General features: G+C 39.0%; 1 protein-coding gene across 5 annotated transcripts in view; it reads right to left on the bottom strand.

Moving 5' to 3' along the window:
• MIOS (meiosis regulator for oocyte development) overlaps positions 1 to 15,044 on the bottom strand; it is a 36,839-nt gene extending 21,795 nt beyond the window's left edge. For 2 of the 5 annotated variants that reach the window (XM_032402077.1, XM_032402072.1), the window contains exons 1-4: positions 14,838 to 15,044; positions 13,772 to 13,868; positions 7,561 to 8,902; positions 7,133 to 7,231 (exon numbers count right to left, since the gene is read on the bottom strand). In XM_032402077.1, coding sequence (XP_032257968.1) covers positions 7,133 to 7,231; positions 7,561 to 8,854 — 1,393 coding nt within the window. In that variant the 5' untranslated portion in view covers positions 8,855 to 8,902; positions 13,772 to 13,868; positions 14,838 to 15,044. Of the gene's footprint in view, positions 1 to 7,132; positions 7,232 to 7,560; positions 8,903 to 13,771; positions 13,923 to 14,504; positions 14,809 to 14,837 lie in introns of those variants that run through there. The other 3 variants (XM_032402073.1, XM_032402075.1, XM_032402076.1) reach the window with 3 other exon arrangements.
• Positions 15,045 to 16,215: the final 1,171 nt, after the last annotated feature.

Consider the following 16,215-nt stretch of genomic DNA (forward strand, 5'->3'; position numbering starts at 1 on the left):
TTAAATACTAAAGCTAAAATACAATGGCAATGATTTGAAGGTTTCTTCCTCTTCACTAAGTCAGAAGACATTACATTCTCATTCTCTTTTCATAAGGAATCTAAATAATTCATCAGCATTAGATTGTAATCAAGGCAGATGAACCTAATGGTACTAAATTAAGGTAAAACAAATAAAGATGAAACCTGACTCTTAATTGCAACTCAAATTCTTAAATGTTCTACAAAGTTTTACCATCAAAATTGTCATTGTAGAATTATGTGTTGTTATTTTAACAAAAAGGATTTTCAGAATAAACTAAATTATGAATTAGGCAGCAAGAATGTCCAACATTACAAACATCTTTTATTACAAGTAACTTACAGTAATTCTATGTTTATCTACTCATATATACTACAGTAATTATACCTTTGTAAATAACTAGATCAACAATAAATAGGTTTTAAGAAATAATTCAACTTATCTGTGGTAGGCAGAATTGTAAAATGGGCTCCATGATTCTTGCCCCCTAGTAACCACACCCTTGCATAATCCCCTTCCCTTGAGTACAGGTGAAATCTGTGACTTGCTTCTAAATAACAGAAGATAGTACAAGTGAAAGCATTTTGCAGATGCAATTAAGGTTGTTACTCCATTGACTGACTTAATCAAAGGGAAATTATACTGTGTGGGCCTGACGTAACCACATGACACCTTTAAAAGAGTCTGGAGGAAATGAGAGAGATTCTCCAGCTGGACTGGAAGTAAAAGCTGCTTTGTTGTGAGAACGCTGTGTGGCGAGAAAGCGTGGGCACCTTCTAGGAGCTGAGGGCAGCCCCTGGTGACAGCCAGCAAGGATACTTCTGTCCTACAATTCAAAGAATCAATTCTGTCAACAACCACATGAGCTGGGAAGAGTACTCCAACCTCCAGAAACTTGACCAACATCTTCATTTTAGCCTTGTGAGACCCTGAGCAGAGGACCCTGTGAAGGTATGCCAAGACTACAGCCCATGGAAATGATGAGATAATAAGTGTATAATATAAAAACTAATATACTGTCCAAAGTTGACTTTAACTATACTCATCTGATCAAGGCAATAAAGAAATGAACACAAGCAAAATTGAGAAAATATTAAAAAATGAATCAGGGGGTGCCTCGGTAAGTTAAGCTCAGTCAGTTAAGCATCTGACTCTTGATTTCGGCTCAGGTCATGATCTCAGGGTCTGAGATCAAGCCCGGCACTGGGCTCATGCTCACCATGGAGTCCACTTGAGCTTCTCTTTCTCCCTCTGCCCCCCCCCCCCACGTGCATGCTCTCTCTCTCTCTCTTCCTCTCTAAATAAATAAAATCTTTAAAAAAACCCAATTGTGGGCGCCTGGGTGGCTCAGTCGGTTAAGCGACTGCCTTCGGCTCAGGTCATGGTCCTGGAGTCCCGGGATCGAGTCCCACATCAGGCTCCCTGCTCGGCGGGGAGTCTGCTTCTCCCTCTGACCCTCCCCCCCCTCATGCTCTCTCTCTCTCTCTCTCTCAAATAAATAAATAAAATCTTTAAAAAAAAAAAATAAATAAAAATAAAAAAAAAAAATAAAAAAACCCAATTGAATCAGTTGTCATTTACAAATCAAACATATACATATATAAGTAATGCAAAACATTATTTCTTAAAGTCCATTTAGCCTAAATACACAGGTAGAGTAAAATTAGTACATAGCCGAAGTCTAAACTCGCCAAACCTAATTCACACTTTTAAATAACTTATTTCATTATATGATGTTAGGCTGTGGCAAAAGCCTACAATATTATTCATGTTAGGACATATTTTAAGCTATATATCACTGCTTTATGGAAACGTTTCAAGATGAGTTATTTGTAAAATTCTGGAAATTTAATAAACAGTTAAATAATTACACTTGAAAGTACTTATTTTTAACCTTACTGTTGGAAACTGTTGCCATTTAGCTCAAGGGGTCAGGAAGAGACTTCTGAAAAGTTTTCTTTCCTTAAGAGAACCACCTGCCCATTGAAAAGAAGAAGCATGCTGCTCTCTTTGCAACCATGAGGAAAGTTAGTCAAGACAAAATCACTTTTAGCTTATGAAAGTGAAATTTTAAGAACTATTAGAAAATTTTAAATAATGATTAAGTTAAAACATGTATGTTAAAAATTAAATACTTTTCTGAATAACAAATTTAAATTTAGATAGAATGGAGGTACTACATTTCAAGTAGAACAAGCTGTCAATGTACCATAAGGTATTTATTTTCGTATCTCCCCTATAAATTCTGGATTCAATGCTGAGGATATTAAATGGTAAAAATATCAATTTTAAACAGTTGAACAAAAAGCAGCATTTTTTCAAACAAATCCTCATAGCTTAGTAAGATTCCAGTTTCTTAGAGTTTTTATTTTACAGAAAGTGTGTCATGGAATAAAGATCAATACATATGACTCCAAAGAGTTCATTACTAAGAGGTGGAAAAATATCCTCTAAGTCAAATGCCTGGATATTGTGTCATGTATTTTGGTTGTCTAGAGGTCTTCTTATGGCTTGATAACTGTGTGACAGGTTAATTAGGGTTATCAAATAAGCAATACGATATTATGCATTTCTAAGTGTATAGTCATTATTTTTAACAATGTAGGAATTTTAAAATATACAACTTTATCTCTAAAAAAGAATTAAAATCTATTTACGCATGTTATGCAATACTAAAGTGACAAAACTGTATCCCCTAAATTTGAGATTGCACTATATATAAATAATAGAATCGGCATTTTATTGATGGGTGCGAGAGAAACAAGTTTACTTAGACATTAAAAAACATTTTTTAAAAACTGGTTTCAAATACTACACCAAGCAATCAGACACTATGCTATTTGTAGATATTAATTTGTTGCATTTTTACATCTATATAACAAAGCAGTAAAATTATCCAGTGTTTATAAGAACATTTTGTTGTTAAAAACATTAAGTCCTATCTATTCTGTCCATTAAAGTAATTCTGAAGAGACAAGGTCTCTAGATCAGAATTTACCCCTCAAGTATAAAAAATATTTTCATCATATTGGATGGAAGGCTGACCAACATTTATTATGCAATTTTCTGCCATCCTACAAGGAAAGAACTATAATTATTAACAACATTATGAACACTTCTCCACAAGACTATACTAAACATTCTCTTAGAACATGCATTCTCATCCTGGTTGACTTCAACACTTGGTCCACCCAATAAACTAGTCTCTCTGTTCCTTTGCTTCCTTATCTCCAGTGGTTCACACCTCCAAGACTTCACCCACTCCTTTCATAGACATACTCCAAATTGCTCCTCCTTCATAAGAACCACTTTCTTACCACAACCTCATAGCCTTCCAGAAATCTCACTTCTAAATTTTTCAACCTCACAATCTCTTGGTCCCTCATATTTTTATCAGTCTTCTGTCATTTCCCTCCCAAAGATCAACAAATGAATTATTCTCTTGCCAATACCCTAATTCTCTCAGCCCACTGTCCTTTATTTTATGTTCTGGTAAAACAGCATTGCCCTACAATCCTCCCATGTTTCTCAAGACAACTCTGGCTCCTCTTCTCAGTGTCTTCTCTCTACAGCCTACCTGCTCCTTCTCAATAAGCAAACCCACTACATTGAGAAAAGAGGAGCCATCAGGGGAAAGCTCCTCAGCCTCCAGTCACTGAACCTTATACAACCTGCATACCTTTCCCCTTCCCCTCTGGCTGGTATGGAGAAAGTATACATCCTCCTATTTAATGCTAGTCTTTTTTTTTTTTTTTTTTTTAGTTTTTGATGTAGTGTTCCATGATTCATTGTTTGCGTATAACACCCAGTGCTCCATGCAGAACGTGCCCTCTTTAATACCCATCACCAGGCTAACCCATCCCCCCACCCCCTCCCCTCTAGAACCCTCTGTTTCTCAGAGTCCATAGTCTCTAATGGTTCGTCTCCCCCTCCGATTTCCCCCCCTTCATTCTTCCCCTCCTGCTATCTTTTTTTTTTTTTTAACATATAACGTATTATTTGTTTCAGAGGTACAGGTTAATGCTAATCTTTTCACCTGTGCTCAGGATCCCACTCTGTCATATTCCTAGGAATTTTGCTCTTCACTACTCCCTTTTCTCTGCATCTTCAACCTCTTTGTATGGGCTTCCTCACATCAGCCATTTAGGCTTGCTTAAATCAATCCCATGTTAAAAACAAAAACAAAGCAACACAAAAACCCTCCTATGACTCCAGATTCACTTGCTGCTTTTACTATATATTCTTTGTCCTCCTTCATTTAGTCAAATTTCTTGGAAGAATTATTTAAAATGGATGGCTACTTCTTCAACCTCCTCTGAACTTCTTGCCTACGGCACATCTCCACCTAGCTTTCTCAAATTCAACTTTCTCCAAAACAAACTTTTTTTCTTCTCAAATGCACTCTTCCTATGTTAATCCTATGTAATTAACTGATACTGGTATTAACCCAGTTTCCTAAGCTATATATATGTGTGCTATCTTTCACTTTTCCTTCCCCTCCATCTCCTTTATTCAATCATTAAATTTCGTCTCACTCTAATTTATCCACATTTCTCTAGCTCCTCTGCCACTGGTAGGAACACCCTCATGTCTTGCCTAATTACTGTGGCTTTTATTTTTAAAATAGTTTATTCATTTGAGAGAGAGAGAGAGCGCGCATGAGCAGGGGGGAGGGGCAAAGGGAGGGAGAAGCAGACTCACCGCTGAGCGAGGAGCCTGACTAGGGGGCTTGATTCCAGGACCCTGAGATTACCACCTGAGCCGAAGGCAGACACTTAACTGACTGAGCCACCCAGGTGCCCCTAATTACTGTGACTTTTATCTGAGGTCCCTGTTTGATCCTCTCCAATTCATTCCACACATAGCAACAGCTCTAAAACACAAATCAAATTCTGTCAAGACTTCAAAATCTTTCCTTGGTTTCCCTTTGTTATAGGATGATAAATCTCCTTAAATTCTTACCATGATTTCTAAGTCCTGAGTTACTTACCCCACTGCTTACCTTTCTAGTCTCCGTTCTTTCCTCATTTCCTCTCTCACACTGTTCCAGCAATACTGAAATGTGCTATGCTCCCTTCTCCTCTGGGTTAATTGCATATGCTGCTCCCTGTCTGGACCTTCCTTGTCTTTGTTTTTACCTCCTCCATGGAACCCTTTCTAACCCTTACACCCACATCAGGATTCTTCTATACATAACTGTTTGTTCTTCCTCATGGTAAATTGCCTAGTTACTTGTCCATATTCTGAACTAGAATGTAAACTTCTCAAGAACATGGGTAATATCTACCTTGTTCAGTGTCTATGGGGGGAGAGACTTAGATTGTTGACAGTTATATCTTACTATTCCAAGGACAATTCTTAGCATATAATAAGCAAATAATAAATATTTGCTGAATAAATTTACCTCATACTATAATTGTAAGAATTAAATAATGTAACATGGGGAAAGCAATTAGCATGATGTCTAATTCACAGTAAGCACTCAGTATATAATATTTATCACCAAAGTTAAAATTTCACTGTGTGCTCTAATACAGTGAGCAAGATGGCCCAATGACTTGACTATGTGTTGAATCATGAGATACTATTAAAGAAAGAAGTATGGCCAGATAAAAAATTGAATTCCACATGTGCCACCTTTGACAGTTATTTCTCTACTTTTCACTTTGGGGCTGTAGAAACAAAAATATCTAAACCAAAACAAAAAAAAAGCTGAAAGTCTAGCAATGAGGAAATCTTTCCAATGTAGTTTTTTAATTTGGGTAAAGACTACTCTTAATTCAAGACATTCAGTTTCTCTCTACTGCAGCAGAAATATATTCTATTTTTCCTCTTGCTTTTCCTCAGAGGCAGTTTGTAGGTTTTCCCCTAAAATATATCAAAATACAACAAAAACAATAATAAACCTCAGAATAACTGAGAATGCTATGAGGCCTGACCTACTATATAGCAAAAATATTAAAAATTCTATAAACTCGGTGTTTAAATCTTTGCAGTAGCGGTTCTAAAGTCATGAGCAGGCTCATTTACAGGGATATTACAGTATATCTGCCCTTTTACTTATATTAATAAAAATGGAAGTTTCTAATTGGACCCATGTATTTTATTTATAATAAATTTATTTATAATAAAAGTTACTTTTTTGGTGGAGAGCTAGTGAGAAAATACCAAAATGAAATCTATCAAATAGTGTCTACTGCATCTTCAGCAATGTGGGACAAAGCAATGTGAAAGTCCTTTAAATTTTTTTAAATAACAGTTTAAGTGAAATGCTTAACCTATTCTTATTAAAATTAGTATTTTTTTTATTTTGTATTATTTGTATAGTATTTATGAAAATCCTATTAAAGACCAATTACTTGAACTGCCACTCTTTGACTAAATAATATAAACTACTTTTCTAGCAGCTTGACTTGGGCCCAAATTTGATTGCTATCAAAAGCTAGATACTGAATCCTAGGTTGGGTAAAGCATTATAATATAATGCACAATTCCATTCCAATAAAAAACAATAAGAATAACTGTTCAGTGAAAAACTAAGTTTGGCTCTTTTGTCATCTTTATTCTCAAACAGTTGATCAATTTCAACCCTGCATTAACTCATATATTCATTGAATCATCAAGGACTCTTTCAGGTAAGGCTCCTTCAGGTAAGGCCATACTTCATGACATAGTTACCCAGAGCTTGCCATTAAACAGCTAAGTGAAAGCATTTGGGCAGCACAATAAAGAGATCTCCTTCAATTAGGTCTTTTTATTTAGTTTTTATAAAAGCAAAATACTGTGGTAACATCCAAACAAACAACCAGGATCCTATAAATCATCTAATGTAAAACCTCTCAAAGTGGGTCTTCAAAAAAAATAACACTGAATAAATGAATAGATTAGAAAGACTGTATCACTTCAATGAATCAAGACTCCCCCGGAAAAAGAATTCTGGATATAAAATATGCACTTAACTCAACAATTCACTAAAATATCTAACGAGAAACCCCCCAAAACAATAAAAAAAAAATGTATGCACATTATTCTGAACTCAATGATGGGGATAAAGGGGGAAAAATAACAGTATAAAAATTATACTTTAGAAAATAAAATAGAATTTTCTTACCCAAAGATGATTTTACAATTGATTTAATTCCTGCATAAACCAATGATCCTTTGTTTCCTGGAGACTTCTGATCCATATCTTCTGTATACTGCTTCATAAGTATTTAAATGCATAGGAAATACTAATGATGCATAATAACATATTTCAAAGCTAAATTTATTTTGATTTGGAGCCAATTCATAATAGCTGTCAGCCAAAGTAAGATGGTCCTACTTTATTGCAGAGATAAACTTTTCCTTCTACACAATCTGTAAAGCAGTATTTCAAGTTCAACAGTTTTAAATAATTTTTACTTTGTAATTTTAGCATTATGTAACTTGTATTTGCATATAAAACATTCAGAATAAAATTTACAAACTGATCTTTCAGCAAATTTTAAGAACATTTCTACCTGATTCATCTCATGAAATTCATAATGAAAAGGATATAGTGCAGGGTATACCAGAGTGACTTGAGCTGTGGGTCTTCATTTCCAGCTAAAATATGATTTCTCCACACCTGTTCTGTATCGAGTCCGTACCTGGATAAAGCCCGAAGGCGCATCTTCGTTGCTATATCTTTTTCTAAAGAATTATCATTTTCTTCTTCTGCACATTCATACAAATGACGACCACAAGCCCACATTAAAGATGTAATTGGGCTCCAGGCAAGAGATATCCTTTCAAAAACAGTGAAGTCAGACATTGTTCGGTTGGGAGTTACAACTATCATTCGATTTTGACTGGTTGGATGCCAAGCAAAGGAAGCAATGTAATTGTCACAAGGTTGCACACTTCTTTCAATTATTGTGGGTTCAGTTTCATCTCCAATGGGAGTGGGTGTGTGCTGCATATCATATAATCTAATAATGTTACTATCCCTTGTCAAAGTGGCAAGCAGACCAGTCCTAGTTGGACACCATGCTACTTTTGTTAAGGGCTTTGGTTGCTCAGTCAAAGTCAAAACTGGCTTCTCAAATTTCCTTAGATCCCATATTGCAACCTGACCTTCATAGAAGGAAGCAACACGATCATGGAAGTAGGGGTCTACTGTCACACCCTGAACAGCTTTTGTATTTACAAACATCTTTTGGCTTGTATTCCGAAGATCAAATATTGCTAAGTTACGATGCATACCAGCAAGGAGAAGTTTCTGGTCTCGTGGAAGCCAACAAAGAGAGAGACAAGCATCATTTTGTCCTAATTCATAAAGAGGTTTTGTTACTAATAATGTTGTTTCATTTTCACCTGCTGAAAGTCTCACTTTCTCCATGGGAACTATATCAGGAGTATATTTGCTGCAAATATCCCAAATCAGCACCGAAAAATCAGCTCTATGTTTATCTAGCCCAGCAGCAAGCCAGTTACTATCCAATGGATTCCACGCAAGGGTATTACATTGTCGTGCATGTTTTGGAACAAATTCTTTTCCTATCAAATCTTTGAATTTTGAGTTATGATCTTGACCAAGACTTGTAAGTACAACTCGACCATTTGCTTGTCCAACTGCTAGGAGACATTCAGGATCATAATTGAGATACCAGGCAACACATTTCATATATGGTGTATCTGAATTTATTGATAGTAACGTAGCCGCAGAGTCTTCAGATAAACGTAAAGATCCAGCTTTGAGTTCTGAATTCACAGTAGATTCCACATGATAAAGGCTCAGTTCAGAGTCACATACAACAAATCTATCAACTTGGTGTGGTGCCCACAATATATCAGGTTTGGTACCGCTCATGTTTATTGATGTCCTCAAAGAGTCCAGTTAGGTCCATTCACTGAAAATCTGTTTAAAAATAAAAAGTTTTAAAATCTTAACAGAATACAATTCTAAGATGAATAAACTATTCGGAAAGTCAGGAAATTCTCTATACGAGTACTCTGTCTTTCAATATATTTATTCTAACTGCTATGAATTCATGACAATATTTATTGATTAAAAAGGGAAAAAGAACTTCCCCCAATAAGATGAGGTGCTAAGATTCTGAGAACTACATTTTGGCCTTATTTCCCACGATCAATTATTTTAATTGCACTGTTACTAGTAACTTCATTAACCTCAGGGTTAACAGAACTTCAGTATGGTGAGCAAATTAATAAGCATCATTTCTTTGAAGGGGATAAAACTTTAAAAGGTTATGAATCATGTTCTTTAGCAACAGTTTACAGCAGCACTATTCAACAGAATTTTTTTTTTTTTTAAGATTTTATTTATTTATTTGACAGAGAGAGACACAGCGAGAGAAGGAACACAAGCAGGGGGAGTGGGAGAGGGAGAAGCAGGCTTCCCGCTGAGCAGGGAGCCCGATGCGGGGCTCGATCCCAGGACCCTGGGATCATGACCTGAGCTGAAGGCAGACACTTAACGACTGAGCCACCCAGGTGCCCCTCAACAGAATTTTCTGCAGTGATAGAAATGTTTTCTAGCTGTACTGTCCAATAGGGTAGCTACTAGCCACATGTGGCTAACCAAGCACAAGAAATGTGACTAATACAAATTTTAAATCTTATTTACTTTTCATTTATTTTTAATATAAATAGCCACATGTGGCCACCATAACAGACAATGAAGATTTAAAGTACAGTGCCACTATTAAGACAGAGGTCTCTTCCTCAAGTTTCAACAGTAAGAAGCAACCCTATATGGCAGAATTAACAGTAGCATTGAATAGAGTTAACTTCTATTCCTAGCTCTGACATATATTACCTACACACCACAGAAGGGCCTTTGTGATTAGGGGTCCTTTTGTTGTCTCATCTATATAGCAAAAGAGTTGGTTTAGATTAGTGTTTCCCAAATTCATTCATCTACCACCTACTTTTATTCAATATTTTTATTTAAAGGGACTATTTTTAAAATAAGAATCGATTTTAACCTCAACCTGAAGTCCATGAATCATAGGTATGGTATACTAAATATTTTTTTCTAAGACACATTAAAATAAATGAGTAACTATTAAAATGCTTAATATTTTTTTTTAAAGGTTTTATTTATTTATTTGAGAGAGAGAGAGAACATGAGTGGTGGGCATGGGCAGAGGGAGAGGAGAAGCAGGCTCCCCACTGAGCAGGGAGCCCGATGCAGGGCTCGATCCCAGGACCCTGGGATCATGACCTGAGCCGAAGGCAGACACTTACAAGTGACTGAGCCATCCAAGCACCCCTAAAATGCTCGATATGTTAACTATATTCGAATTTTTAAAAAATGCTTGATTATGTTTTACCTAAAATCATCCTGTTTATGACCAGTGGTACACACACTGCATTTGGGAAGCGAATTAAGTGATCATTAAAGGCTCTTCCAGTTTTCAATTCTATAAACTTTGATTAATGTTGACATGGAATTTTGAAAAGATGATAGTCATTTAAACACAAACTAAAAATAGCTATGTTAAAAGTGGTATTTTAGGGGTGCCTGGGTGGCTCAGTTGGTTAAAGTGACTGACTCTTGGTTTTGGCTCAGGCCATGATTTCATGGGTCATGAGATCAAGCCCCCCTTCAAGCTCCACGCTCAGGGGGGATGTCTGCTTGAAGATTCTCTCCCTCTGCCCCTCACCATACTTGCACATGTGCCCATGCACACACTCTTTCTCAAGTAAATACATCTTTAAAAAAATTAAAAGAAATGGTATTTTAAAAGCAAAAGTTACTTAACAAAAATTTAAATGTTTCTAACCAGTTCTGGCTAGAGGTTATAGTCTGGATTAAAAAAGGACAAAGACATTTAGTATCTTCATGGCAATTAGAATCTGTACAGCCATGTTGTCAGTTATTAAAAGGTGAAGCTATGGATTCATTCATCCCCTGATCCCCAGTACCAGGTGTAGAGCCACGCTCAGACTCCTAATACAGATACACTAAATAAACTCAGCTCAAACATACTTCCTTTACTTTTTGATCTTGTAAAACTTTCAGTCAGGAATTATCAGTCTAGAATTCAATATACTCATACAATTTAGATGACTGGGAAAAACTTCTAAGAATTCTTATACTGGTTTATTTCCTTCCTTAAGAGGTCTGATGCTCAAGATCAATCATTTCAATTATATTTTTACTAGACCCTCAATTTCTTCATTTTTTTTTTGCCACTTTCAGTTTGTCTTCCCCAAGCCTAGATCAACCCAATTATTTACTCTTCTTTCCTCCACTCAGGCTGCCAAGTCTCCACAGCTCTGAGGACTGATTCCATAAGAAATTAAGGTATGCAACATCCTTGGCCTATGGTGTTGATTCAGCAATTCTTTTACTCATTTGTATACTCAGGCCTATGAAATTCATCTTTATGTAATATCACAGGGACCTTTCTAAAACGCAAACTTAGCCAGGTTATACAATCCCTACTTAAAACCTCTAATGGTTTGCAACTGCTCTTAGTATAGAGTTCCAAATATTCAATATAACCTATAAAATCCTAAATGCTTTGCTCTCTACCTACTGCTTTGGCATCAAGGCACACCATTTTCCTCCTTGCTATGTTCTAGCTATGCTGTTCTTTTCAGTTCCTGGAATGTAATCTCCCTCTGCCCTCCATCACCACTACTTTGCAAATGGAGCATTCTTCCCTCCCTTCTAGGCCAAATTAACACATGCTTGACCATCTCTTAAACATCATGGTTGACATCAAATATCCTCTATCCCCTCCCTGGTCTGTCAGGTTACTTAGATAGTACTCTCAGCGAACAGTATTCCTTCCTTTACATCACCCTGTCTCTCCTACTAAATTATAAACACCGTAAAAGCAGGAAAAGTATCTTGTTCTCCATTTATACCTCTGATACCCAGCCTACGGCTAGGCACTTAATAATTATTTGTTAAATGTTCCATCTGACATTTCTCACACTGCTATGTCCAAGTTTTACCAATCTCCTCATGCTTCCATGCCTTACCCTTCCTAGTAGAGACTGGCTTCAGCCAAGAGCGAAGTGCCCACTGTCATAACTGGTTCCAATATGGGCAAGAGCCCACAATGAACCACCCTAAGAGAGGATCACTCTAATACCTGTCTTTCATTTATTCTGTAAATATTTATTGAGCATAGTGTGTGTACTAGAAACTGTTCTAAATGCTAAGAACATGGTAGTGAACAGAGAAAGATAAGCTCCCTGGTTGCTATAGACTAAACTGTGTCCCCCCAAAAATTCATGTTGAAGCCCTAATCCCCAGTGTGACAGTATTAGAGAAAGACCCTTTAAGGGGGTGATTATAGAGTTTAATGAGGTCATTAAGGGTAGAGTGCTAAACTGATAGAACTGGTGCCCTTATAAAAAGAGGAAGAGAGAACAGAGCTCTCTCTCCACCATGTGAGGACACAGTGAGAAGGCAGCTATCTATAAGCCAAGAAAAGAACTCTCACCAGAACCAGATCACAGTGGCACCCTGATTTTGGGCTTCCAACCTGTGAGAACTGTGAGAAAATAAATTTCTTCTATTTAAGCCACCTACTCTATGGTCTTTTGATATGGCAGCCCAAGCAGACTAATAAACTGATCTAATAAAGCCTGCATGCTAATGCTGAAGTTATGTGCAATCTTAAAGAGAATTTAAAAATTTAGGAATGAGAAGGAAGAGGCACCTCATGCAACAGGATGTAGCTAAGACAACAAAAAGAAGGAACAGATACTGTCAAGTAAGGGTTCACACTCATGTCTTCACAGACAGAGGTATCTGGAGATCTGGCCTATCTTCTTATCTTATCAAAAGATAAATGCTCAAATAATCACACTTTTAATATAGGCCTCCACCCTATAATCATATTCTTTACATGGATGATCTATAAGAAAACTTGGTGGCACATGGAAAAATCCACCATAAAAAAAAAAAAGTGTTACTATAGTTTAAAAAGTCTTTGATTTGCATGACACTCAATGGAGGACTATCAGCATTTCTCCTAATGTTATTATGCATGTACAATGTTTATACTACCAGCCACAAAATCTGATTACAGTAATTCATACAGAATCACAAAACTGGAGAGAGACTGGCAAGCTCTTCTCGTTTCACATAGGAGTAAAGTGAAGACCAGATGTTTTAGTTCTTGTCCAACACCTCCCAACTCCCATCCTAGATTACTGCAGAATAAAAAATCAACTAAATCATTTGCAAGGTCCAGTGCAAAATGAAAATACAGGGCCCCCTTATTCAAAAATTATTAAGAATTTCAAGGTGGTGACACAAAGCAGTAAACCAAGTACCAGCCCTTCTAAACGATGGGCCTTATATGACTGCACAGGTTGCATAACACAAAGCTGGCCCTGAAGAGAGCGGTACATCCATAAGCACCCTTTTAAGAAATATATTTCTTTACAATCCAACACACAATACAGATGGATCTTGGCACATGAACACAGATGACTAGGAATATGATGAAGAGCAAAGAAAACTGAAACTGGAGTCAGAGGACCTCCAACCACTCTTGGCTAGACTCTAACAAGTCTGTTAATACACCAAGACTATAAAATAAGAGAAAGAACCCACCCTACTTCCATCTCACAAAGTTGTGACAAATTGAGTTCTTCACATCACACATCTATTAGTATCACTATGATTTCCTTAAGCAGCCCTGGAAGTTAATGTTTTCAAATGTTGGAGACATTGAAAAGTGGGAGGAGAAGGGGTGAAATCTGCAATAATTACAGCTTATATTTACATCCTCACCTTCAGGTTTAACAAGAGTTCACCTCCCATCAATGGTTTCTGGGCAAGGGAAAGCCATGTTGATTCTGTATTCTTCACCAGAATATCTTTAACAGCACTGTCCGACAGAAATACAGTGTTAGCCATAATTTAAAAGTTTCTAGTAGCCACACTGAAAAAGAGATGAAATTAAACAATATATTTTATTTAACCAGACATATCAAAAACATACCCCTTTCCACATGTAATCAATGTAAAAAATTATTGAGAATTTTTTTCTTTGGTGCCAAGTCTTACAAATTCACTGTGCATTTTACATTTAAGCACATCTCAACCCCGTGTGGCTACTGGACAGTGACGATCCATAATACTAAGTGTACAAGGTACCCAATTAGCCTTTCACATCCTTTTGTTGTTGTCTTCTACTTTTCCTACTATGACAATAACAACAGTAAGGAAATTTTCACCCTCACCATCTTCAAGGAGAGGCACTTCATAAATTTCCTTTAAAAATATAGTTATACAAAAGGCCTGTAAATGCTGTCATTTGCTAAGCAATTTAGCAATGCTTGGGGCACACGTGAATGGCTTTATTCATCCTCTTACGGAATTTTCATTAGTCGTACAAGCAGAAAGCACAGCTAACCCGGTGACAGGCCCTTTAGGAAGTATTTAATAGAGTACAGCTACAGCATGGCTCGTTGCTATTCCGGGTAAATCAGGAATCTGAGGGCCACTCCCACGCTCCAGACACCTGGCTGAGCTTCCCGTCCAACGCCAGGACGCGCGGTTCCGCACGAACTCGCCGCGCGTGTGGCTGCAGCGCGGACCCAGCGCCCCGGAGGAGGTCCGCCCGCAGCTCCAAGACTCCCTGCTAGGCCCGGCCGGCCGCCCGACGCGGTTATCCCGCAGCGCGGAACACGACGCCCCCCGCCACCGCTCCGAGGAGGCCCTCGGGTCGGCCCCCGCCCAAGCCTTTTAACTGGGCTTTCCCGGGCCCCTCGCGGTGGCCCCGGCACACGCGAGCCCATGCACCGGGCCTCCGCGTTGGAATGCTTAGACGCGGCCTGAACCACAACTCACTGACCTGAGGAGGCAGCGCGGCCGCTGCACAGCCACTTCCGGCCTGGTCACCGCCCCTCCCGCCGTGGGAGTCCGCACGCGGGCAAGATGGCGGCCGCGGCCAGTAACCTGGGTCACCCGGCCGGGGCCCAAGACCCCAACACCGCGCGCCTCCGGGACGCGCGGACGCGCTCGGTCTTGGAAGGGGAGTTCCCCGCCCGTGAGCCCCGCCTTTCGGTCGTCGGGGAGTCGCTCCGCCCCGGGGCGGGGCTACTGCCCCGGAGGCCCCGCCTTCCGGCCGAGCGCCCCAGTGCACCCCCGGCGGCCCCGCCCCTGCGGCCTGCTGGAGGTATCCCGGGCACGCGCACCTGCGGGAGGTATCCCGGGCACAGCCTCTCGGAGATGCATTATCTCTAGTACTACATACATTTCAGCTCATTTGATTACTTTAAATTTCCATTAACCATTTATTGCAGGCCATCGATGCAGTAGAAACTCCAGGGTATGTGGTTCACGATTTATTCATTCATTTGCTCATTCCACAAACACATCTTGAGTGCCTATTGTGTACCTAGCACATTGCTGGAATGCTGGGCACACTGGAGTGACAAAAAAGACGCGGTCTCGGCAGAAAACAGTGATACCTTGTTAGGGCTAATACAGTGCTCCACAGGAGGGGCGCCCCCTTAGTGTTGGGAGGTCAGGAACGCTTTCTTGTGGACCACTAGGCTGACACAAGAAGGATGAATATGGGATTAAATGGGAAAGGGAACAGCAGAGAAGGTTGGGAGAGAAGAGCTTTCTAAAGGCAGAGGAAGAGCAAGTGCGGGTTGAGTAGGGATGGCATCTCAATGGGGAAGCAGTGAAGTATGGATGGATGAGCAGAGGAAGTGGGGAGAAATTAAGATGCTGTATCAGAAAGGCATTTGGAAACGAGGTTAGTGAGTTTGGGTGGACTTTTCCCTACAGGCAATGGCGCAGTCACGGAAGATTTTTAACTAGGCAAGTGGTGTGATCAGTTTTGCAGGGAGAAAAGGGAAGGACGGCGTAAGCATCCCAATGAGAGATCATGGTAATCCAAACTACCAGTGGTATGGAGAGTGCGGGTGGAGAGAAGTGTGTGGGGAATATTTAGAAGATGGAATGAACAGAGCTTGATGATTGACTTAAGAGAGTGGGGGAGAAAGAGGATTCTAGGTTTCTGGTTCCCATAATTCATTCCTGCCTTTGGAGAAGTTGGAGGCCGAAGAAAGTTCTGTACAGCTGCAGGGAGATACCATAAGATTCACCACTTCAAACGCTATCTTGCCCATCTTCTCAATGGTTCAGGCCTCGGCCCCAAATTTCCAGATCAATACAAGTCTCTTCCTTATCCATTCTACTGTATACATAGTCTGCCCTCA

This window comes from Phoca vitulina, unplaced genomic scaffold (assembly GCF_004348235.1).
Source record: "Phoca vitulina isolate PV1807 unplaced genomic scaffold, GSC_HSeal_1.0 scaffold4, whole genome shotgun sequence".
In the NCBI taxonomy this organism is placed as follows: Eukaryota; Metazoa; Chordata; class Mammalia; order Carnivora; family Phocidae; genus Phoca; species Phoca vitulina.